This window comes from Lipophrys pholis (assembly GCF_963383615.2).
Source record: "Lipophrys pholis genome assembly, chromosome: 15".
In the NCBI taxonomy this organism is placed as follows: Eukaryota; Metazoa; Chordata; class Actinopteri; order Blenniiformes; family Blenniidae; genus Lipophrys; species Lipophrys pholis.
Genome location: NC_137642.1, coordinates 14,656,587 through 14,675,147, shown reverse-complemented (window position 1 = coordinate 14,675,147; position 18,561 = coordinate 14,656,587). Strand labels below are relative to the sequence as shown.

General features: G+C 44.1%; 2 protein-coding genes across 2 annotated transcripts; both read left to right on the top strand.

The window, feature by feature from the left end:
* Window positions 1–410: 410 nt before the first annotated feature.
* On the top strand, window positions 411–15,022 carry tarbp1 (TAR (HIV-1) RNA binding protein 1; the record flags this gene model as incomplete). The annotated part of the gene is made up of 29 exons (XM_080482103.1): window positions 411–1,347; window positions 1,436–1,533; window positions 1,621–1,690; window positions 2,488–2,636; window positions 2,754–2,806; window positions 2,887–2,984; window positions 3,070–3,205; window positions 3,287–3,383; window positions 4,010–4,099; window positions 4,219–4,366; window positions 4,488–4,754; window positions 5,231–5,328; window positions 5,408–5,572; window positions 5,666–5,895; window positions 5,972–6,218; window positions 6,303–6,491; window positions 6,582–6,781; window positions 6,892–6,963; window positions 7,084–7,204; window positions 8,368–8,478; window positions 8,560–8,709; window positions 8,800–8,886; window positions 8,987–9,192; window positions 9,284–9,365; window positions 9,468–9,639; window positions 9,724–9,909; window positions 10,572–10,696; window positions 12,042–12,178; window positions 14,169–15,022. The coding sequence occupies 29 exons, from the start codon at window positions 411–413 to the stop codon at window positions 14,347–14,349; spliced, it is 4,902 nt and encodes a 1,633-aa protein (XP_080338229.1). The 3' UTR covers window positions 14,350–15,022.
* LOC308121058 (5-hydroxytryptamine receptor 1D) lies at window positions 14,301–18,117 on the top strand (the record flags this gene model as incomplete). Its single annotated transcript, XM_080482104.1, has 4 exons — window positions 14,301–14,414; window positions 15,243–15,399; window positions 16,551–16,711; window positions 16,828–18,117. The coding sequence occupies exons 1-4, from the start codon at window positions 14,409–14,411 to the stop codon at window positions 18,115–18,117; spliced, it is 1,614 nt and encodes a 537-aa protein (XP_080338230.1). The 5' UTR covers window positions 14,301–14,408.
* Between the last annotated feature and the right edge of the window lie 444 nt (window positions 18,118–18,561).

Genomic DNA, 18,561 nt, shown 5'->3' with positions numbered 1-18,561 from the left:
TTATGGGCTTTTTGAACATTTTAATGAGACGTTCTAGGCGAGGTTTAGTTGTTCATATTAGTAAAAACCTTAAAATAAATGGTTTAATCACATATATGAAAACTAATTATAGGGTGTTTATTTGTTGTGTTCCTATTTGTAAATGTACTGAAAGACTGAGTCCATATCAAAATGAAAGTATCTATCTATCTATATCTCTATCTATCTATATCTCTATCTATCTATATCTCTATATCTCTATCATACTCTCGCGCTCTTCTGTCTCTCGATTTCTCGCGAGAGTTTGAAGTGACGTTTACGGAAGTTTACATTCCTGTAGGAAAACGTGCTGCCCATGGCGGCAGAGAGCAGGGACGGAGGCTGACGTGTATCTTCATTTCCCTCAATATCGGTATTATAACACACCTACCATGAACTCAGTGTTACTGAACGCGGTCCTGTCCGGCTGTCCGGACTACGACGCGCTGTTTGAGGCTCTGTCTTGGCCGGAGGAGTCCTCTCCGCAGGCTGAGCGGGTGGAGGCGCTGACAGCTTTCATTGAAGCACTCGGGCCGCTTCTGGATGACCACTCGGGGTCGTCTTCTGTTTCGAGTGCAAAAAGACGCTGCATTCATGAGAAAATCGAGTCGGTCATTTGGAAAAAATGTCTTCCACTCCTGTGTAAAACCTCAGCAGAGGCCGGGGAAGTGGAGCCGCGCAGGGAGAGCACGGCCGCTGCCTGCAGGCTGCTGGCTGTCTGCGTCCGCCTGTGTGGGCAGGACGCTTCCAGACGAGTGGCTCTGACCGTCCTGCCTTCCCTGCAGCTGGCAGAGGAGGAGACGCTCAGCCCGGCGCGACTCAGTGTGGAGGTCGCCGGTGAAGTTCTGGCCACTCTGGTGCCTTCTCTGTCATCGGATGAGCAGTTCACTGTCAGCACCGTGTCCGCTGCCCTGTCCTGCATCAGACAGCTCCCTGACCTGCAGGTCTCCAGAATCATCTCCAGGGTCCTGGTCCCTCTGCTGAGCAGCTGCAGCAGTGGTGTGGGCTTAATAAGCGTCCTCGGGTTGATCCTGGATGATCTGTGCTGCTGGCACTCCACCTCCCGCACACCGGTGGTGACAGAGCGGGCACTGCTGTGTTTGACAGCCCTGTCAGGTTACCTCCTGAAGTCTCACAGCCTTTCCCCCACCGCCACTGCTTCCTGGGCACCAGACCCCCGACTGTCCTTGCAGTTCTGGAGGATGATCCAGGATGGACTGACTCACAGAGACAACCTGTCACGGAAAAGGGCTCTGTACCTGCTGAAGAGGTGTGCAGCCCTGTCAGAGCAGGAGGGCTCAGACTGTCCTTCCTCTCCATCAGGAGAAGGTGAATTACTCCGGTTTGCTGAAAGGGATCCACTTCTAGGCTTACGTGTTCTTTTTAATTCTTCTAACTTTTCCTCTAATAATTTCAGATGAGACCTTGTTTAAATGGTGCCCCAACCAGAGCAGTGTGCTCAGAGAGTTCTGGGAGGATTATGTACTGGTAATGGAAACACTGGAGGAAAACCAGGTAGGAAATCACATTATACTTTTTTTTCACTGTTTGTTTCAAGTTCGGCATCATGATACAGGTTTGCTTTTATTGTCTCATACTCAGGTTCATGTTGTACGGCCAGTTTTAAACAGAATAGACACACTGATCCAAACAACAGTAAATGACAGTCAAGGTAAGTCTGAAATTAAAAGTGTCTTTGGTATTTCCATCAGGATAAATGTTTATGAACAGCTTTATTATCCTCTGTTTTGGCCACCATGCACAAATGAATTAAAGTTGGTCTGTGCTTAAGAAGTGATAACATATAATAAATGATGCTTGATAGGAAAATACCAATCACCCAGGTTAAAACTGAAAAATGTAAATGTCAACTAAAGAAAGAAAATAGAGGCTGAAAGTCTCACTATCAAACCGCAAACCAAACCTGAAACAAAAAAGAATAACTTAATGATAAGGAGTCGTCAGTCCAAACTAACACAAAGAACCTCTGAACCCTAAACATGCATATAAGAAGAAAAGAAAAAAAGAAAGTTGTTCTCTCTGTGTGCTGCAACCTCTCTATCGCCCCGACCGGACCACCAACTCAGGTCTGGAGCAGGTTGGAGGAGGGAGATGCAAATAGAGAGGAGGGAAAGCTGCTGACTACACAACATATTTATCTATCCTCTATAAGCTACTTGTACCACATGTCATGAAACAGACAAATACACAAATTAACAATCTATCAGATTTGTCTTTCGGTGAACTTGACGGCCCCTTTGACAACAGATTTCTTGTAAATGATACTCTATCGTCTCATGATATTTTGTTATTATTTAAGGTGAACTTGGAGACCGCCCCGCAAACCTTTTGACTCACTTGAAAATGTAATCAAACTGCAGATGCAGCTTGGCTTTAGAGCAACCCGTTTCAGCCTTGTAGTCCGTTCCTCTTTCAGACGCCAGCTTTCTGTCTGTGCTTTACCGCCAGGTCAAGGGCTGTTCCACCCCTCCTGGCTGCTGTGTGTTTACCAGCGCATGTTCCACAGTGAGAATAAGTCCTTAATGAAAGAAGGAGTGTGTCATCTGCTCGAGCTGCAGGTCCTCCAGCAGCCGGCCTTCGCGTCAGCCTTTTCTCAGGTTCGGACTTGGAAGCAAGGCTATTACAGCCATCCAAACTTTAGTTTCCTTCTTCACTGAAAGAACTCCTTAATAAATGTACTTTTTTTTTTTTTTTTTTTTTTTCCTCTTCTGAAGTTTATTGTCGGCCCCTTTATGGATGTTCTCTCTGAAACATCACTCTTCCACAGGTGAGGACTTAAAATCAGTTATTTAACCAAAGTAATTGATGTGCATCTGCCTCAGTTAAACTGACTCTTTTCATCTTTAGGTCAGCCGAGCAGAATGTAGGAGACTGTCCTGAGCTCGGGGCGAAACTTCAAGTCTTCATGACCACCTTCTTCAGCAGCCTGCCGTCAGAGCAGAGAAGTACATGAGAGTTCATGAAAACGCGGATACACGTCTCATGGTTTTAATTGCCGGCTAATGGCTCGCTGTGGTGTTTGTTGTGTAGGTTGTGTGTTGCTTCAGCTGATCCAGCAGCTGGCCTCGAAGCACTGGTGTGCGGTACCCATCCTCTTTGTTTCTCAGGCTCTGTCCAAACTCCCCCCAAGTCCACTGTTGGCAAACAGTGGTCTCACCGCTCTCAGGTAACTCACTCATCATGTTTACTAAGAGACAAGCAGATTTACCATATATTGAAGATGCTGATGTCTTTTATTTTGTTACAGAGAAGTGCTGCGATGCACCATGATCACACACCAAGTCCTGCTGAGAGGAGCTGCCCAATGTTTCCTGCTCAACAGTGCCCTCTCTCTTACTGTTGTGGTATGACAAAAATAATCATTTAAATACAGGGATGGATTTATTTCATTGTGAGGGCCTATGAAAATTAATCCTCAATACAAGAAGACCACATTATAGTTTTTAAAGTATAATTAACGTTCTTCTACCACAAGAATATATTTGAAATTTCACAATTTAGTGAAAAATTTAAGCTATGTTTGATTCATTACTGTAATTAAAACATTTCACGCTTGGAAATTAGGTTATAATGTGGTCAAAATGATTTTTCTCTTGTAATCTGTGAAAACAATATCGTATTCATTTTTGAAAATTGATTTGTGAGCTGTGAAGACTGAGGGTGGCTTCTTTGAAGTGCAAGTTGCCAATGTCTGCCTCCCAGCATGACACATTAACAGGAATAAAGAGTACAAAATAGGCCCCAAAGTAAGCAGAAGTATATGGTTTTAAGAGTATTAACAGACTGTTAAACATTACATATTTTGTCATGTCATCAAGGATCATAAAGGAGGAAACTGCAAGATGAATATTTAGTTTAAATGTTTATTAGTACCGTGACTGTTTCACCAAGAAGCTAAACTAATTTGTGCTTCTGTACATTTGCCATCTGACTCAAGTATCACAATAATTGAATCATATTTTTTTCACAGAGTGCAGTGACCCTCGAGGATGTTTTCAGTTTCCTGGTGCATTTCCGTGCAGACGAGTCCCTGTGCAGAGGCACGACGCTGTGGGACCAGGTGCGCTGTGCTATACAGAGATTGATGACGCAACAGTCGATTTAAAATGTATTGAAATAACAAGTTGTGGCAACATATGGAAGGTTTGACCTCATTCTTCATCACTGACATCTCTGCAGGTCTGTTCCTGGTTATTGGAAAATGAAGGCAGTTTCCAGCCGGGGACTGTGGATGGCGATGGCACAGGTGCTTCTGCAAATAAGGAAACTGTTCAGGCTTATGCTGAAAAAGAGATACAGTCGTATCTCCGAGTCCCTGCCAGCACAGGTACTTCTGAAGTGACGCACCCCGATTTAAAAACTGGCTTTGCAATGCATCAGAAAAGCCATTTACTACTACTTAATATGTCCCAAAATGCATTGAAGACCATTTTTTTTCTGTCCCTCAGGTCAGGCCGAAAGGCTGCCTGACTCGAGAGAGGCCTATAAGTTGGCCCGGGTTATTTTGCTGTGTGTGGACATGCAGAGGAGTCGACAAGGAGCAGAGATCAGCAACACTCTGGAGTCATTACTGTCTCCCCTGCTGGACACCTTGAGCAAACTCAGCACCCATATCTACTTGCCACTTCAGAAGAGTGACAGGAGCCTGCAGCTCGTGCTCAGCCTGCTTCAGCTCGGAGCAGCGCCAAGCTGCCGGCGTGTTGGAGAGGAGCAAGGTCTGTCATGATAGTGCTGACTCATTCCTGTAGCTGTCAGGCCCAACATTATGAATATGCAGTTTGCGCAGCAGATAGATAGGTGCACTTATGCAGCAAACAAATCAATAGCGCTCTCCTGCTAATTGTTTGTCCGTGTCCTATTGCATCAAATTTTTTCTCACTATATATTGTCTGGCATCTGCTAATGGAACTGGAATTCTCTACATTTATATTTTCTACCTGTGAATTAGCATTGAGAAAACTTGTATCATCAAGTTGTTTTTGTTTGATAATTTAATCGAATGTCAGGAGTTTTCTCTTTCATTTTTACTGAGATGACTTTCAATCTTTCTCTTTGCACGTCTGGCTTTTTTATCGATTCAAACTTTCTCGCATCTCTTGCCATTACTCTCCCAGTCAAAGCTCAGATCCTGAATGGCACAGGAACACGTGACATTCACCTCCTTTCCTCTCACTCTCTTTTTTTTTTACAGAGGACAGTGTTATGGGTGTCTTGGAGAAAGTAATCTCCAAACTTGTCAATCCAATCCAGGCTTTTATCTTCAGGCGGTTGTCTGGGGAGCTGCAGGAGGTAAAAAGCAAACTAAGCAAATCGGCATCACTCCAATTATGAAGATACTTGTGGTTCCTTACTCTGACGTGTTCTCTAGGTACAGCTGTTTGACATAGAGCGAGCGCAGCTGTATCTCTCGGTCCTGAGGCAGCAGGTCGTCATGTTCAATTCCACAACGCGGCAACAAAATGAAATGCAGCACAGCGGTTTCTCAAAACTCATCAAGTACAGCCTGACAGTCCTGAGAGAACCCAGCCCACAGGTACTAAACTAAATATTTCTGCATCTGTCATGAAGCTCATTGTTCAGTTTGATTGTGTGTTCCACTCATTGCTGATTGTTTTTCTTTGGTCAGGTCCCTTCTGTGGTGAGCCAGGTAACTAGAGCCATTATCATGGCCTCCCTCGCCACAGTATGCGACCTTCTGGAGCAGAAATTGATCGACGTGCGACCAGAAAGTATTTCGGATTTGAAGTCGCTGAGTCATTACTTCTACAGTCCAAGGCCTTCAGTGTCACAATGTCAAGCGTCTCTGGGAAACATCAATAAGCGTCTCCTTAAACCACTAATAACAGACGGCTCTTGGTTAGTATAGTAATCGAATTACTTGAAAATCTATTGTTTCTAAGCACCAAGATGAAATGATATCTTCTTTTATCAGCGAGGATCTGGAAGAACAAGGTCTTCTACTGCAGGAATGGGGTCGCGTTGCTGCCAATTTCATGCGGGATCAGTGGATCTGTCTGAACTTTCTGATGAAGGCTGTTGGGCTTCCGGAGCCTGTCCATACCTCCGAGGTGTCGGAGACGCTCAAGGCTGTGCTGAGTTGTAGCATTGAGGCTTTATCTTTGCTGCCCAGTGACCTGGTGCTGCCTGTGCTCACCTTCATGGAGACGGTGCTGCCACAAGTAAGTTTTGAGCTTAAATTATGAGCACAAAATCTGTCCATGTGCATTTCAAATAATTTGGGTGATTTTGTTTGTTTCTTGCAGTTGGTGCAGGATGACGAGGCCCTCTGTGTAGAGGCGGTCACTCAGAGCTGGCAGCTCGTGCAGGGCCTCAGCACCAATGCTCATGATTTCTGGCCGGCCCTGAAAGGCTTCATCTCGATGGCGTTCCAGCAAAAACTGCTTCAGCTGACACACACTCAGGCATCAACACTTCTCTGCACCTTGAAACAGGTCCGACACATCAGCCTGTTTGGCATCGAGAAACTGAAGCACAGAAAACGTCACTTCCGGCTTTTACGTTTCTGTGTGTTGTGTTTGTAGATTGGTGATGAGATAATGGAGTTGTCCCAGTCAAAGAGTGGAGTGTTTGGTGTGCTGCTTCAACACTGCTGCCAGACATGGCTGCCTGCCGATGATGGCAGCGGACTGCCGGACGACGCCGTGTTTGCGAGTGTTTTCAGCCACATTAACATCATCACCGAGGCTTGTATCTATGGGCCAGTGTTCAGGAGGGACCAGCGGTCAGTTCTCAAAGCTATACTAAGATTTGTTCGGTACTTTCTCTCAGCTAATTTACTGTTTTTTCCTCCTGATATATATATATATATATTTTTTTTTTTTTTTTATATAGACTCGTCCAGGATGTCCACTTATACGTGGAGCAGCTCGGTGAAACGTGTGCAGCAAACGTTGCAGTTACAAGGTGAGCTAGAGTTTTCTGCGAGCGCTCGCTCCACACGGCCGTGAATCCAAATCTTGCCTCTAGAGGTCTCTCTCGGTGTGCAGATGACTTCACAGCTCCACTCCTGTTTTACCTTTACAGTGATAACAGGGATGATCAGTTGCCTCGCACGTGTGTGATGGCTTTTCTCAATCGCCTGGATTCTTCCAATGAGCACCATGAGAGGCTGATGGAGGAAATCGTCATGGATCTGTTGAAAAAGGTAAGCTGCGCTCGTCCTGTGCTGTGAAATAGATTTAACAGGAGTCCAAATGAGAAACCCGCTCTGAGTAACTTTTCTCACCTCTTTAAAAAGAGAAACAAATGAAGTGCCTGAAAACTTCAACTCGGATGCTATTTTGCCAGTTCAGCAAGATTATTTCTCTGGGTACTCAAACATGCGATTGAGGTTAATTTGTGTGTATATTTTCCTTAACTCTTAATGTGAAAGTATGTCTGATCACCGCTGTGTTTTCCCTGAGATGGACTGTGTCCTGTCCAGGATGTGTTCTGCTGTCGCCCAGAATCAACTCAGATCATTGTTGCCGTTTTCTTTGAACATCGTCAGACATTAGAAGCGTTAATACAAGAACTGTAAGCTCAGAAAGTGGGTCGCCAGTCTTCTGCTGAGAAATACTTTGGGGTTATTCCGACCTCTCGAGAGGAGGAAGAGAAGCTGCTGCAGTAACTCACAGTCGGAGAGAAATAAATCTGCAGACGAGGATGAAGAGCTCAAAAGTAGTCATCAGTTTTAAATTACAGATGATATCATGAAAGTGCTGCTGTCGTACTGAAGATATCACCGGTTAGAAAGTGTTAAGTTTCAGACAGATTTTATCCAGCGAGAACCACAGGAATCCTAATTCAAAACTTTTGAATAGTTTTTGTTTTTATCGAGACTCGATTTTAAAGTTTGGAATTTTGAGGTTGTGACTCTTGGCTTGTAGCAGTTTGTGTGAATGTGCAAATTATTACATTTCTTATTAGATTTCATTAATAGTATGTGATCACTGATTAACGTTTGAATTGTTACGATTGCAGTTAAAATGCAGGTAGGAAAAGCTGAAAGCAGTGAGTTGGTGTGCTTTAATGCTTGTTCATTGGTTATTGTTCAGGCTTTCAGGGAATTGTTGGTGTGTATTTGCTCTTTTTTTCCCCCACAAAATGAACGTAAAATTTCATATTGTGGGCCACTGGAACCTCATAGAAACCCCTGCTGTATTGTTGATCCTCATCCAGAAACAGTTCAGTGGATGAACTGTTGGACATCACAGTTCACTGTTTTTCTTTCGGATAAAGTGTTTCTGCGATGTGATGTTTGGATTGCATTTGATGCTCGATAGTGAGCTCAGCACGGCCAATTTAACATCATTTCTCTCTTACCAGGATAATAGCATATCAAAGTCAAAAGTGCGTTACTATAGCAACTCCCTTCAACATCGTGTCAAAAACAGAGTCTGGCAAACTCTGCTGCAGTTGCTCCCCAAACTCAAAAAGGTAAAGCAGCTGCATTATGACGAATAATCGCATGTCAAAGAACCACTCGGGAAGTAAGTGTTTCCTGTCTCGTGTGTGCAGGAGTTTGTTGCCACTTTGTTGAACGGCGTGTATGAAGCCGCGTTCTGTGCGAACCAGGCCTCGGTAAAGTACCTCATCGAGTGGACGATGATTCTGATCCTGGTCCGCTACCCACAACTCATCGACAGCTTATGGCCCTGCTTCAACATGGTGAGCTGCTTCTCACCCTCCGTCTCACCAGGAAAATACAACAGCGTGTGTGGAAATGTTGAATTATCAACCAAAATGTTTTCTGCACAGGATCATGACAAGACCAAGACGAGCGTCTGCACCTTCTTGTCAGTCCTGGTGCATTTTAACGTCGTCCTTCCCAATGTCAGGGATAAGGTAACACACCTTTAATGTTTCTCTTCCACTCAAACACGTCTCTCTTTGTATCGCTGCTTGCTTTTTTTTTTTACAACATTTCTTTCCCTGTGTTTTTAAGACAGCACAGCTGCATAAAGCACTCGACGTCGTCCTCCAGTCCTGTTTCAACCACAACTTCAGTGTTCGCTTGTATGCCTTGCTGGCCCTGAAGAGGGTGTGGAGCCTGGCAGAAGACCGGGCAGAAGGAGAGGTCGATGAATTGAGTGGACTGTCCTCCGTGATCAAGGCCTGTCTGAACCAGGCTGAGACTATGCAGAGCACCGGGTGAGAGCACGTCGGCTCATATCGCTGTAAACCGCTCCCGGTGACACAGCAGTATATTTCTTATAATGTGTATTTGTTATCTATTGTTTAGAAATGCGAACAAGAACTGGATGAGGATTCAGGAGCACTTCTTCTTTGGTGCCTTTCATCCCATCAGGGATTACAGTGTTGAGGTTTGTGATCATACTTCTGCTCTACAGATCGATTGTGCCCTGACCATAGTAACGCTTTGTAACATGCTTTATTTTTTTTCTTGTACTCTTTTGCTTTCTTAGACCATATTTTTCACATTCCCCAGCCTCTCAGAATTGGCTGATGATGAATGGATACCAACCTGGAAGTTTGACAAACTCCCTTACTTCTCAGAAAGTCTGTCATTTCCTTTGAGAAATCCCGTTTCTGATTTGAGCCAACTGCATCCCGGAGACTGGATCCAGCAAGACAAAAGTACATGAAGACGTATCCACCGAGCAGAGGTGCACGCTTACAGGACTCGTCTCCTACATGTGTCGATGGTGTTGTGCTTTCCAGGTGAGCAGGATAAGGAGGGGCGCTGGGCCGAGGTGCAGAAGAAGATCACTCCCTGGGGGTTGGGGATCCACGAGCAGGAGCTTGAACTTCAGCTGGTTCCACCGCAGAGGGCAGCCCGACTGGGAAAACTGCACGGCGCCCTGCTGGTTGTGGCCTCACTCATCGACAAGCCCACCAATTTGGGAGGTCAGAGGCAGATCCACTCGAGATTTTTTACTTCTTTGAATCTCTTCACTGCTGAACATGCAGATATCATGATCCGTTGTAGGGACTTGCCTTCACGCACTAAAAATATATATATTTTTTAATTTGTCTCTCAGCTCAGTAATTCTTTTCGTCAATACGATAGACCAAGTAAAATAAGCGTCTGAGACAATCATTTATCCTCTTGGTCAGATGATTAATAGTGAGTACTGCAAGAAGGATATATCGAAATTACGGCTAGTAATAATATCTGCATATCTTACATTTAATTGTATGTAGGTATTATACATGTGTAGTATTTGTCACCTTAGAATACATTAAATAATACACTATAGAATAATTGCAATGCTTAACCGTTTCAATTACAATTAAAACGATTGACCTCCTTTTATTACTTGTCAAGCTAATAATATTTACATGCAAATGGAAACTCAGTTTCTTGTGTCATTTTATGCTGACTCATTAGTGGATGGATGACTCGGCGCTGACGTCCTAAACACTGGGAAAAAATGTAATTGTGTGAAAAGTTAATGTCACCTTATTTACTTAATGTGTCACAAAAAGTACAGCCTGGCTTTGTTTTTGTACGGTACAGATTTTACTTAGCCCCGTTTCGTTTAGTGTTTTTTTCTTTCCCCTGGCAGGTCTGTGCCGAACATGTGAGATCTTTGGCGCCAGCGCTCTGGTCCTGGACAGCCTCCGTCACGTCAGTGACAAACACTTCCAGTCTCTGAGCGTCTCGTCTGAGCTGTGGCTTCCGCTGTTGGAGGTGAGGCGCAATAAATCAACCGAGAATATGTTCTCATCATTGTGACGGACATGTTATTAAAAGCGGGTGAAATTAGGGTGAAGGCAATCTTTTTCAGCATTACAGCCTTTCACGGCAGTGGAACAGCTCCCTGTCCTGCAGCGATGAAGAAAACTGTCAAAAGATCACTGAAACTCCAACTTCTATCACATTTGGTAGATTTTTGGTTTTAGTACAGTAACAATTCACTTGAGAAAGTTTTTTTTTTTTTCCCATTTAAGTTTGAGGCAAATGATACAACTTGCTGATACCCGGGAGTCTGAGTGTGAAGATTCTTTCTCCATGTTGAGCACAAACCTCTGCTGTTGATGTGAACAGAACACAGGAGAATAGAGCAGGTTTCAAAATGTCATGCGTTTTGTTTTGAAGCTTTCTGTAAGAAGAAAAATTCTTATTGAAGGTATTTCTTTCAGAGATTTCTTTTAAAACGAGTTATGAGATCTTCCAAAAAGCATATTTGTATTGAGATCGGGATGTAGATTTAATACAAATGGAGCAAGTGCACAATATTTATTGTTTGGGTTTTAATGTTGTTTCCTGTGGAATACTTTATATTAATTTGTCTTGGTATGTCACGACAAACACTGTCAAGTCTGTTTTTAATGTTTGTTAGTGTGGATTTCTGCTCTCTGGTTGAAACATACATGTTACTACAGGTACCAACAAATCCACCAGAATATTAGTGTTACAAAATGTCTTTACATCTCACCTGTATCGTGCTTTTTATTTGATTTATATAACTTTTACCTTGCCAAATTGGTAGGGTTTGTATTGGCTGTATTATTCATGCTCGAGTGGCCTGTCATACACTCTGCAGCATTTCATCCACGCGTAGGTTGAGTGTTTTACCTGACTTTGCTTGAAATGAGATGAGAGTTCCGAATATTTTAGAGAAAGTAAATCCTGTACAATGTACTTTTACACATTATTTCTAATTGATATTTTCTATATTTTTGTAACGTCGCTACTGTATGAGCCCTGCAGCTCGTTAACATGCCGGAAGGCGGGCTTACGTGACGCACCCGAACGCATCACTCGAAGCTGGCAGCGACGAAGCGGCGTTTTAACTTTTGAACTGCACACCCTGTTTGTTTTCAGAAATACGTTTCTGAAAACCGCATGGCCGCTTCGCCCATACCCAAATCAGCTACTGCTTCTGTTTTTGTGTCAAATATACTTTGAAATCCAATCCTTCAAATCAGTAATGCTGAAAAACAAAAGCCATGTACGAGTTGTCCGCGGTTGCAGTTTTGGTGGACGAGTTTCTTCATCGGGGCCACAGTGACGGTGTGCATCTGTTGTTCAGGTGAAGCCGATGGAGCTCGCTGACTTCCTGGAGACCAAGAAGGGTGAAGGCTACTGTATTGTTGGAGTGGAGCAGACGGCCAACAGCCACAGCCTCCAGGACTACCGGTTTCCTGAGAAGACCCTGCTGCTTCTGGGGTGGGATAGCATTAAATATTAATCTCTCTCGCACACACATGGAGAGAAAACACACACACTCACACACAAAATCCTGTTAAGCCATCAGTGGGGCTGCTTCCACACAACCAGATGTGTATGAATGCGTGGCGGCCTCCGTCTTCCCGTGCCCCTGTGACTCGCTCAGATAAAGGTGTGAGCTGACGAGGCTATTTAATGTTATCTCGTCGGTTGAGTGTGGCTCCCTGTGGGGATCGCGCCACTTCTCTCCATTGTGTACCTGTCTGGGCATGCTGAGCTATAATTGCCTGTCCCTCAGGAAGGAAGGCGAGGGAAATGAATTAGGCAAACTGGTAATACAACCTGTGCCGTGACGGCATCGCAAACACCTGGACCTTCTTTTGCAGTGGCTGCAGTGCCCTGCAACACCCCGCGGGCATCCTTTAATTGACTTAATGTGAAACTAAAGCTCGGTTTTCACAAACATTTGCGTCTATGGAGAAAAATCCCAGCTTGTACAGCACTAGTAACTTGTGTCCATGTTCAGTTTTCCTGGAGAGAGAGAGCGAGAGAGAGAGAGAGAGAGAGAGAGAGAGAGAGAGAGAGAGAGAGAGAGAGAGAGAGAGAGAGAGAGAGAGAGAGAGAGAGAGAGAGAGAGAGAGAGAGAGAGAGAGAGAGAGAGAGAGAGAGAGAGAGAGAGAGAGAGAGAGAGAGAGAGAGAGAGAGGAGAGAGAGAGAGAGAGAGAGAGAGAGAGAGAGAGAGAGAGAGAGAGAGAGAGAGAGAGAGAGAGAGAGAGAGAGAGAGAGAGGAGAGAGAGAGAGATGGAGAGAGAGAGAGAGAGGAGAGAGAGAGATTGATATTGATCCCTTCTGCAGTAACGTCCTGCTTTGCTTCACCCTGTCTGGTCACAGAGGTGTGAGCGACGCTGCTCGTACGCCATGTACACTCAGTCTGGAGTGCGTTCACAGCTGTGCTCTCCTCAGCACAGCATGGCTCGGCTCTCATTTCTCATCAGCTCGCTATTATCTCAGCCACTTTCACTTCAGATAAATGTAGCTCATCAAATCATGCATTCTTACTGAGTGGCACCCTCTGTGGGGACTGAATGTCAAATTTATTACCCGTTTGTTTGCTTTTCATGGCCCATATTGCTCAGTATATACTCGGCTGATTACTCAATTGCTCTTAGACCGGCACTCGTCTGTCATCTGTATTAAGAGGTTATTGCACATAATTGTAAAGCCTTGAGTAAACGAGAGATTAACTTGACCGCTGCCTGTGAGGGCTCTTAAATTAAATCACATGGATGTCATCAGAAAGTCGAATGAAAGCTGCACAACACTCGATTACACACATGGAAAGATTACATGTAAAATACAGCAATGTTAAACTAGTTTGGTGGTTTGGGTTAATATTTCTATATTAAGGAAATGCATTTCCTTTTATTCCTACATATTGAAACTAGAGAATTGTATTTATTCCAGATTAGTTTGAATTAGTGTGAGAGTTTGGTTTGAGGTAAACGGGAACAGAAGTTTAAAGTACTCGATGATATTGTTGGATTAAACCTGATTTTAAAGAGTGTTTAATAAAATGTTTAGGGTTATTGAGCAACTTCAATTAAATAAAATACTTGAAATATATAATCACAGGCATGAAATATAACTGCACATATATTGATATATTTTGCATATATAGAAGTTAATCTGGAGGGGAAAAGTCTGTCTGATGCCTTTGGGCAGGTGCTACTTCATTTTCTTTCTCAAAAACTGAATGTCTTAGTTATTTAGGTCCATTCCGCCATCAAGTCACTGCTGATTTGAACCGATTGCAACAGGTGCAAAGAAGAAGTAGTTTTGCAGGAATCAGTTTAGCATTAACTATAAATGTATGATATATTGTACAAACCTAATGACAACCGCTGTGTGCCTCCCTCGTCCCCATTTTATTACTGTGGTGTTGTGGGGAAACACTCCCGTCGTGAAACTCTTTTCCCTTTCCCTCCCATAGCAACGAGCGGGAAGGCATTCCTGCCAACTTGCTCCAAATGTTGGACGTGTGTGTGGAGATCCCTCAGCAAGGAGTCATCCGCTCTCTTAACGTGCACGTGAGCGCCGCCCTGCTCATCTGGGAATACACACGGCAACATCTCAGCTCTGGAGCCACCGGTGTCAACCCAACGTCCGGCTGAGGAGGAAACCAGCAGAGCTCAGACTTCCTCACTCCTCTTCCTCGTGCAGAGAGTTTGACATGTTTGTAGGTTTTCAAAGTGTGGGAGGAAGAGCTTATACTGCAGTGCTTTTAATTTGAGATATGATGTTGGTACAGTCTGCAAATGTTACATTCATCATTTCAAACCATAGTTTCTTTTTTTTCATCACAAAGGCTTCTTAAAAAGTAATAGAACATTATGGGAAAAGCCCCCCCCACCCCATCCTACACTTTGAAAACTGCTGATTTTAGAGAGAGACTTGCATGAAGATGTAAAACCAAGCTCCTGCTGCTGCTGCTGTGTGAAGAGCATTCTCCTCATGACCTTAAGAGAGTTTGATGCTGTGTGACGAGCAGAATGGATCCTGTCGGGTTTCGGTCCGCTCAGCAGTAATCACACTTGCCCCTGTGCCTTGATAAGAGCCGTGAATAAAACTCACTTCTGCTTATTACTTTTAAATCTTCCACTTGGCAGGCTGTTATAATCATGGAGGGAATCTCTGCTTTGGTAGGACAGTTTTATGAATGGAAACATCCTGGTTGAGGAGGAAGGTTATATGAGCAAATTACTGATTACATCTAAACCCTGAAAGTATTTATTTTTTGTTTTTTGGGGAATTGCATATGAATAAAACTTAAGTCTTGTATTTTTTTATTGGCCTCCAGCTGTCTTATTGATCCAAGAAGAAGAAAATGTGAGTGTTAAATACAGCACAGTGCCCGTGCAGGTTCATCCCAGCCCATTAAAGAGTCGTTGTGTTGGTTCACCTGGAGACAGTCCGATCAGAGCGCGGGGAGCAGAGGGATCGCTCATTGTTTAGTTAGTTGTTTTTTTCCTGGTTCTTTGCTCACCATGTGAGGTTTTTCCTGAAGGCTATGGACGGATCCTGGTCGGGGCGCAGCTCTCCTCCGGAGGCGGCTGCAGGCGCCAACAGCAGCTGGACCGGAGACGCGGGAGGCGGCGTGTCGAGGCGCGTGCAGCCGCTGCTGGAGCTCCTCACGGTGCTCATGTGTGTGGGAGCTGTGGCAGGTACACGACGACCTGTGGACTCTTTATTCAATAACTGGATATTTGAATAATCGCGGCTTTGTAGAGTAATTCTCCGTTAATCAACACATTTTTTTTTCCAGTTTTCTCATCTCAGCAGGCACTAGATTAACGCGGATTAGAATGGATTGAAGTATTAACACGATGTTTTATGTATTATTTCTAAACTAACAAGAAACACAAATAAATGCATTTTCTTTTTCTGTTTTGTACTCTATTTGCCTTGTTTTTACAGATTTTCAGAAATCTTTGATTAATTAAATAAATCATTATTTATTAATTTGGAAATGTTAAACTTAAAATAAAACATATCTGCAATTGATATAAGTGCATACATCAATTGCTCATGATAGGTTGATGCCATCAACCTATTATGACTATAACCTCATGGATTATTGCATTAACTCAGTCTTGCTCTGAAGGGGTGACTATAAGATACATAAATGATTAAATCAATTAAAGAGCAACTGAAATTGTCATTGTTTGCCTTTGTTTTGGTTACTAATCTGTTCTTAGTATAAGTTTTCCATTTTATTAGACGTTGAACATTAAAATCGAAAAATATAAGTCCAGATTCAGAAATAAGCCTCATTTAATGATGTCTTATGACCTAAAATGCAATAAAAGGACCACATTGCGTCTTGCAGCATTAGACATGCATGTTTTAACATATTTCATGCTAATTTGTCCATTAGAGAGCTTGCTCAGGTCTCAGTAGTGTGTTAAATCCCCAGTAAATAAATCACAAATGGTAACTTTATCAAAAATAAAATCGAATAAAAAAATCTCTCTACAAAGTCATCCTGTGGGCTGGATTGGGCAGAGGGTCCACTATATGTTTTAGACCCCTGGTTTAAGTTATCCTGTTGCTGAACAATCTGTGCATTGTTCTACATTAGAATGTTATTTAACCTTAGGTCAAATCATTACACTTTCTTGACATATAAATTGTCATATTGTCAAACACTATATCTTAATATGATCAAATACGGTATCTTCTACCAAATTTTGAATTAAGGCATGTTTTTGTTTTTGTTTCTGCTTTTGTGTTACAGATGAAAAATATGTGCTTGTAGAACTCAGCCAGTTTGACCTCTGTGGCTGCTTTTCAAGCTCCGTGTGTTTTTGTGTAGGTAACAGCCTTGTCATTGTAACTGTGGCTGCAACAAAGACGCTCCACTCAGTGACGTCGGTGCTGATCATGAACCTGGCGATCAGCGACCTCCTGGTGGGCGTAGGGGTCATGCCTTTTGCTGCGGCGTCCATCCTCAACCGTGGATGGGTCGATTTTACAGTACGTCTCCTCTGTGGCACAGCAACATTTCTATTTGAGCTAAAGCTGATCTTACGCCTGTATCTTTTCGCGCCATTGCGTGTCTGTAATGTGATTGTCACTTTCTTTTCTGGCAGGGTCTCTGTTGGTACGTGGGTTACACTTCCTCTGTGTACTGTACAGCCTCTGTACTAACACTAGCCGCCATTGCTCTCGACCGCTACCACTCCATCATGGACTGTCTGCGATACAGCTCCCGCTGCACCATGTGGAGGACTTGTGCCGTGGTCCTGTGGATCTGGCTGCAGGCCCTGGCCACCAGTTGCCCCCCCTTGCTGGGATGGAGTTCCATCAGATATGTGACTCCTATGTACACCTGTGCGATCGACTGGGCCGGCAGTCCCAGCTACACCGCCTTCGTTGCGGTGCTTTCCTACCTCTTACCGGCAGTGGTCATTCTCTTCTGCTACGTCAAGATTGTCCAGGTGGCCCGTAGCCATGCCCGGAGGATTAACACTCTGGAGGACTCTGTCCAGCGCTGCAGGGGTCCCAGCTCTGCCATCGCCTCCGCTGCATCATCTTACCAGCACCGTGGGAGCCTGCACAGCCCATCGAGACTCATTTATCACGTAAGTGGACAATTTATGTCTAAAGTGAACGCAGAGAGAGGGACTTTCATGAACACTGATCTTGCTGATGCTGCAACAGAGGAGAGCAACACTGCGTCCGGACGATTTTTCACCTTTCTGGCACAAGGTAGGCTGCTGGGACCTCTGCAGAACTCCCAGCAGCACCACCACGGAGTGATGCGCCTCGTCCTGGTCATCTTAGCTTTCCTCCTCTGCTGGACACCTTACATAAGTGTGGCCCTGATTCAGGCCACAGAAACTGCGATTTCAGGTCAGTCCACCCTGATTCCTTCCTCTGCTGTCACCTTTTCCTACTGGCTGCTGCTGCTGAATTCTGACATCAATCCTCTGCTGTATGCTCTGCTCAGCAAGCGTTTCCAGAACGCGCTGCAGGGACTCAGGCAAAAACTACAAGCTCATCCGGGGTGCATGGTGGGTACCGGAGGGGAGGTCACCAAGCAAGGAGATGACGGCAGGCGCAGCGACCCCTGCACTCTGCCCAGCCACCATCCCAGTCCGACTTCCAGCTCGGAAAGTTTGACTTCTGATAGCTCCAAGTATTCCTCCTCCATCTTCACTGTTGGCACTGACCCACAGAAATCCAAGGAACATCTTTGCGAAGTCTGTCTTCCAGGAAACGTTTCACTCTCTCCGTGGCAAGATGCTGGCGGTGACTCACTGCAAGTCCCAGCTCGGCCACAAGAGGGCAGCAGATTACCCTTTTCTGCTCTGACGAAGGAGCGACAGGCCACTTTTTTCTATGGCCAGATCACAGTGAGAGTGGAGCATGACGTCTGAAGGACTTCTGCTGCTTCAAACTGAACATCTGTGGCCTCAGATCAGGGAAAATATGTAAATGTTTACCAGGCTCAAAGTTGGTTTATGGATTGTTCTAGCCAAAATATATTCACCTAACTATCATTAAAACCTGATGTTTATTTAAATTTGACTATCCATTTTAAAGCATTTCTCACTCAACAAAAACAGGTCGGCAATAAGTTATTTTCAATCTAAGCAGGCATTTAAACTGTGCTGTGGTGCAGCAGTTTCCTGAACACATGTGTTAATAGTATGTATATTATAATGTTTTTATTTTACAAAGCTGAACCTTTCGTATTTACACGGTTTGTATTGTCTGAGCGACATTCAAAAATGCCAAAAACATTAACTGATGTTTAACTAACCCCAATTCTATGAAGTGGTGCATTAAAAATGTAACCCAGTATATCCTGTCAAAAGGTA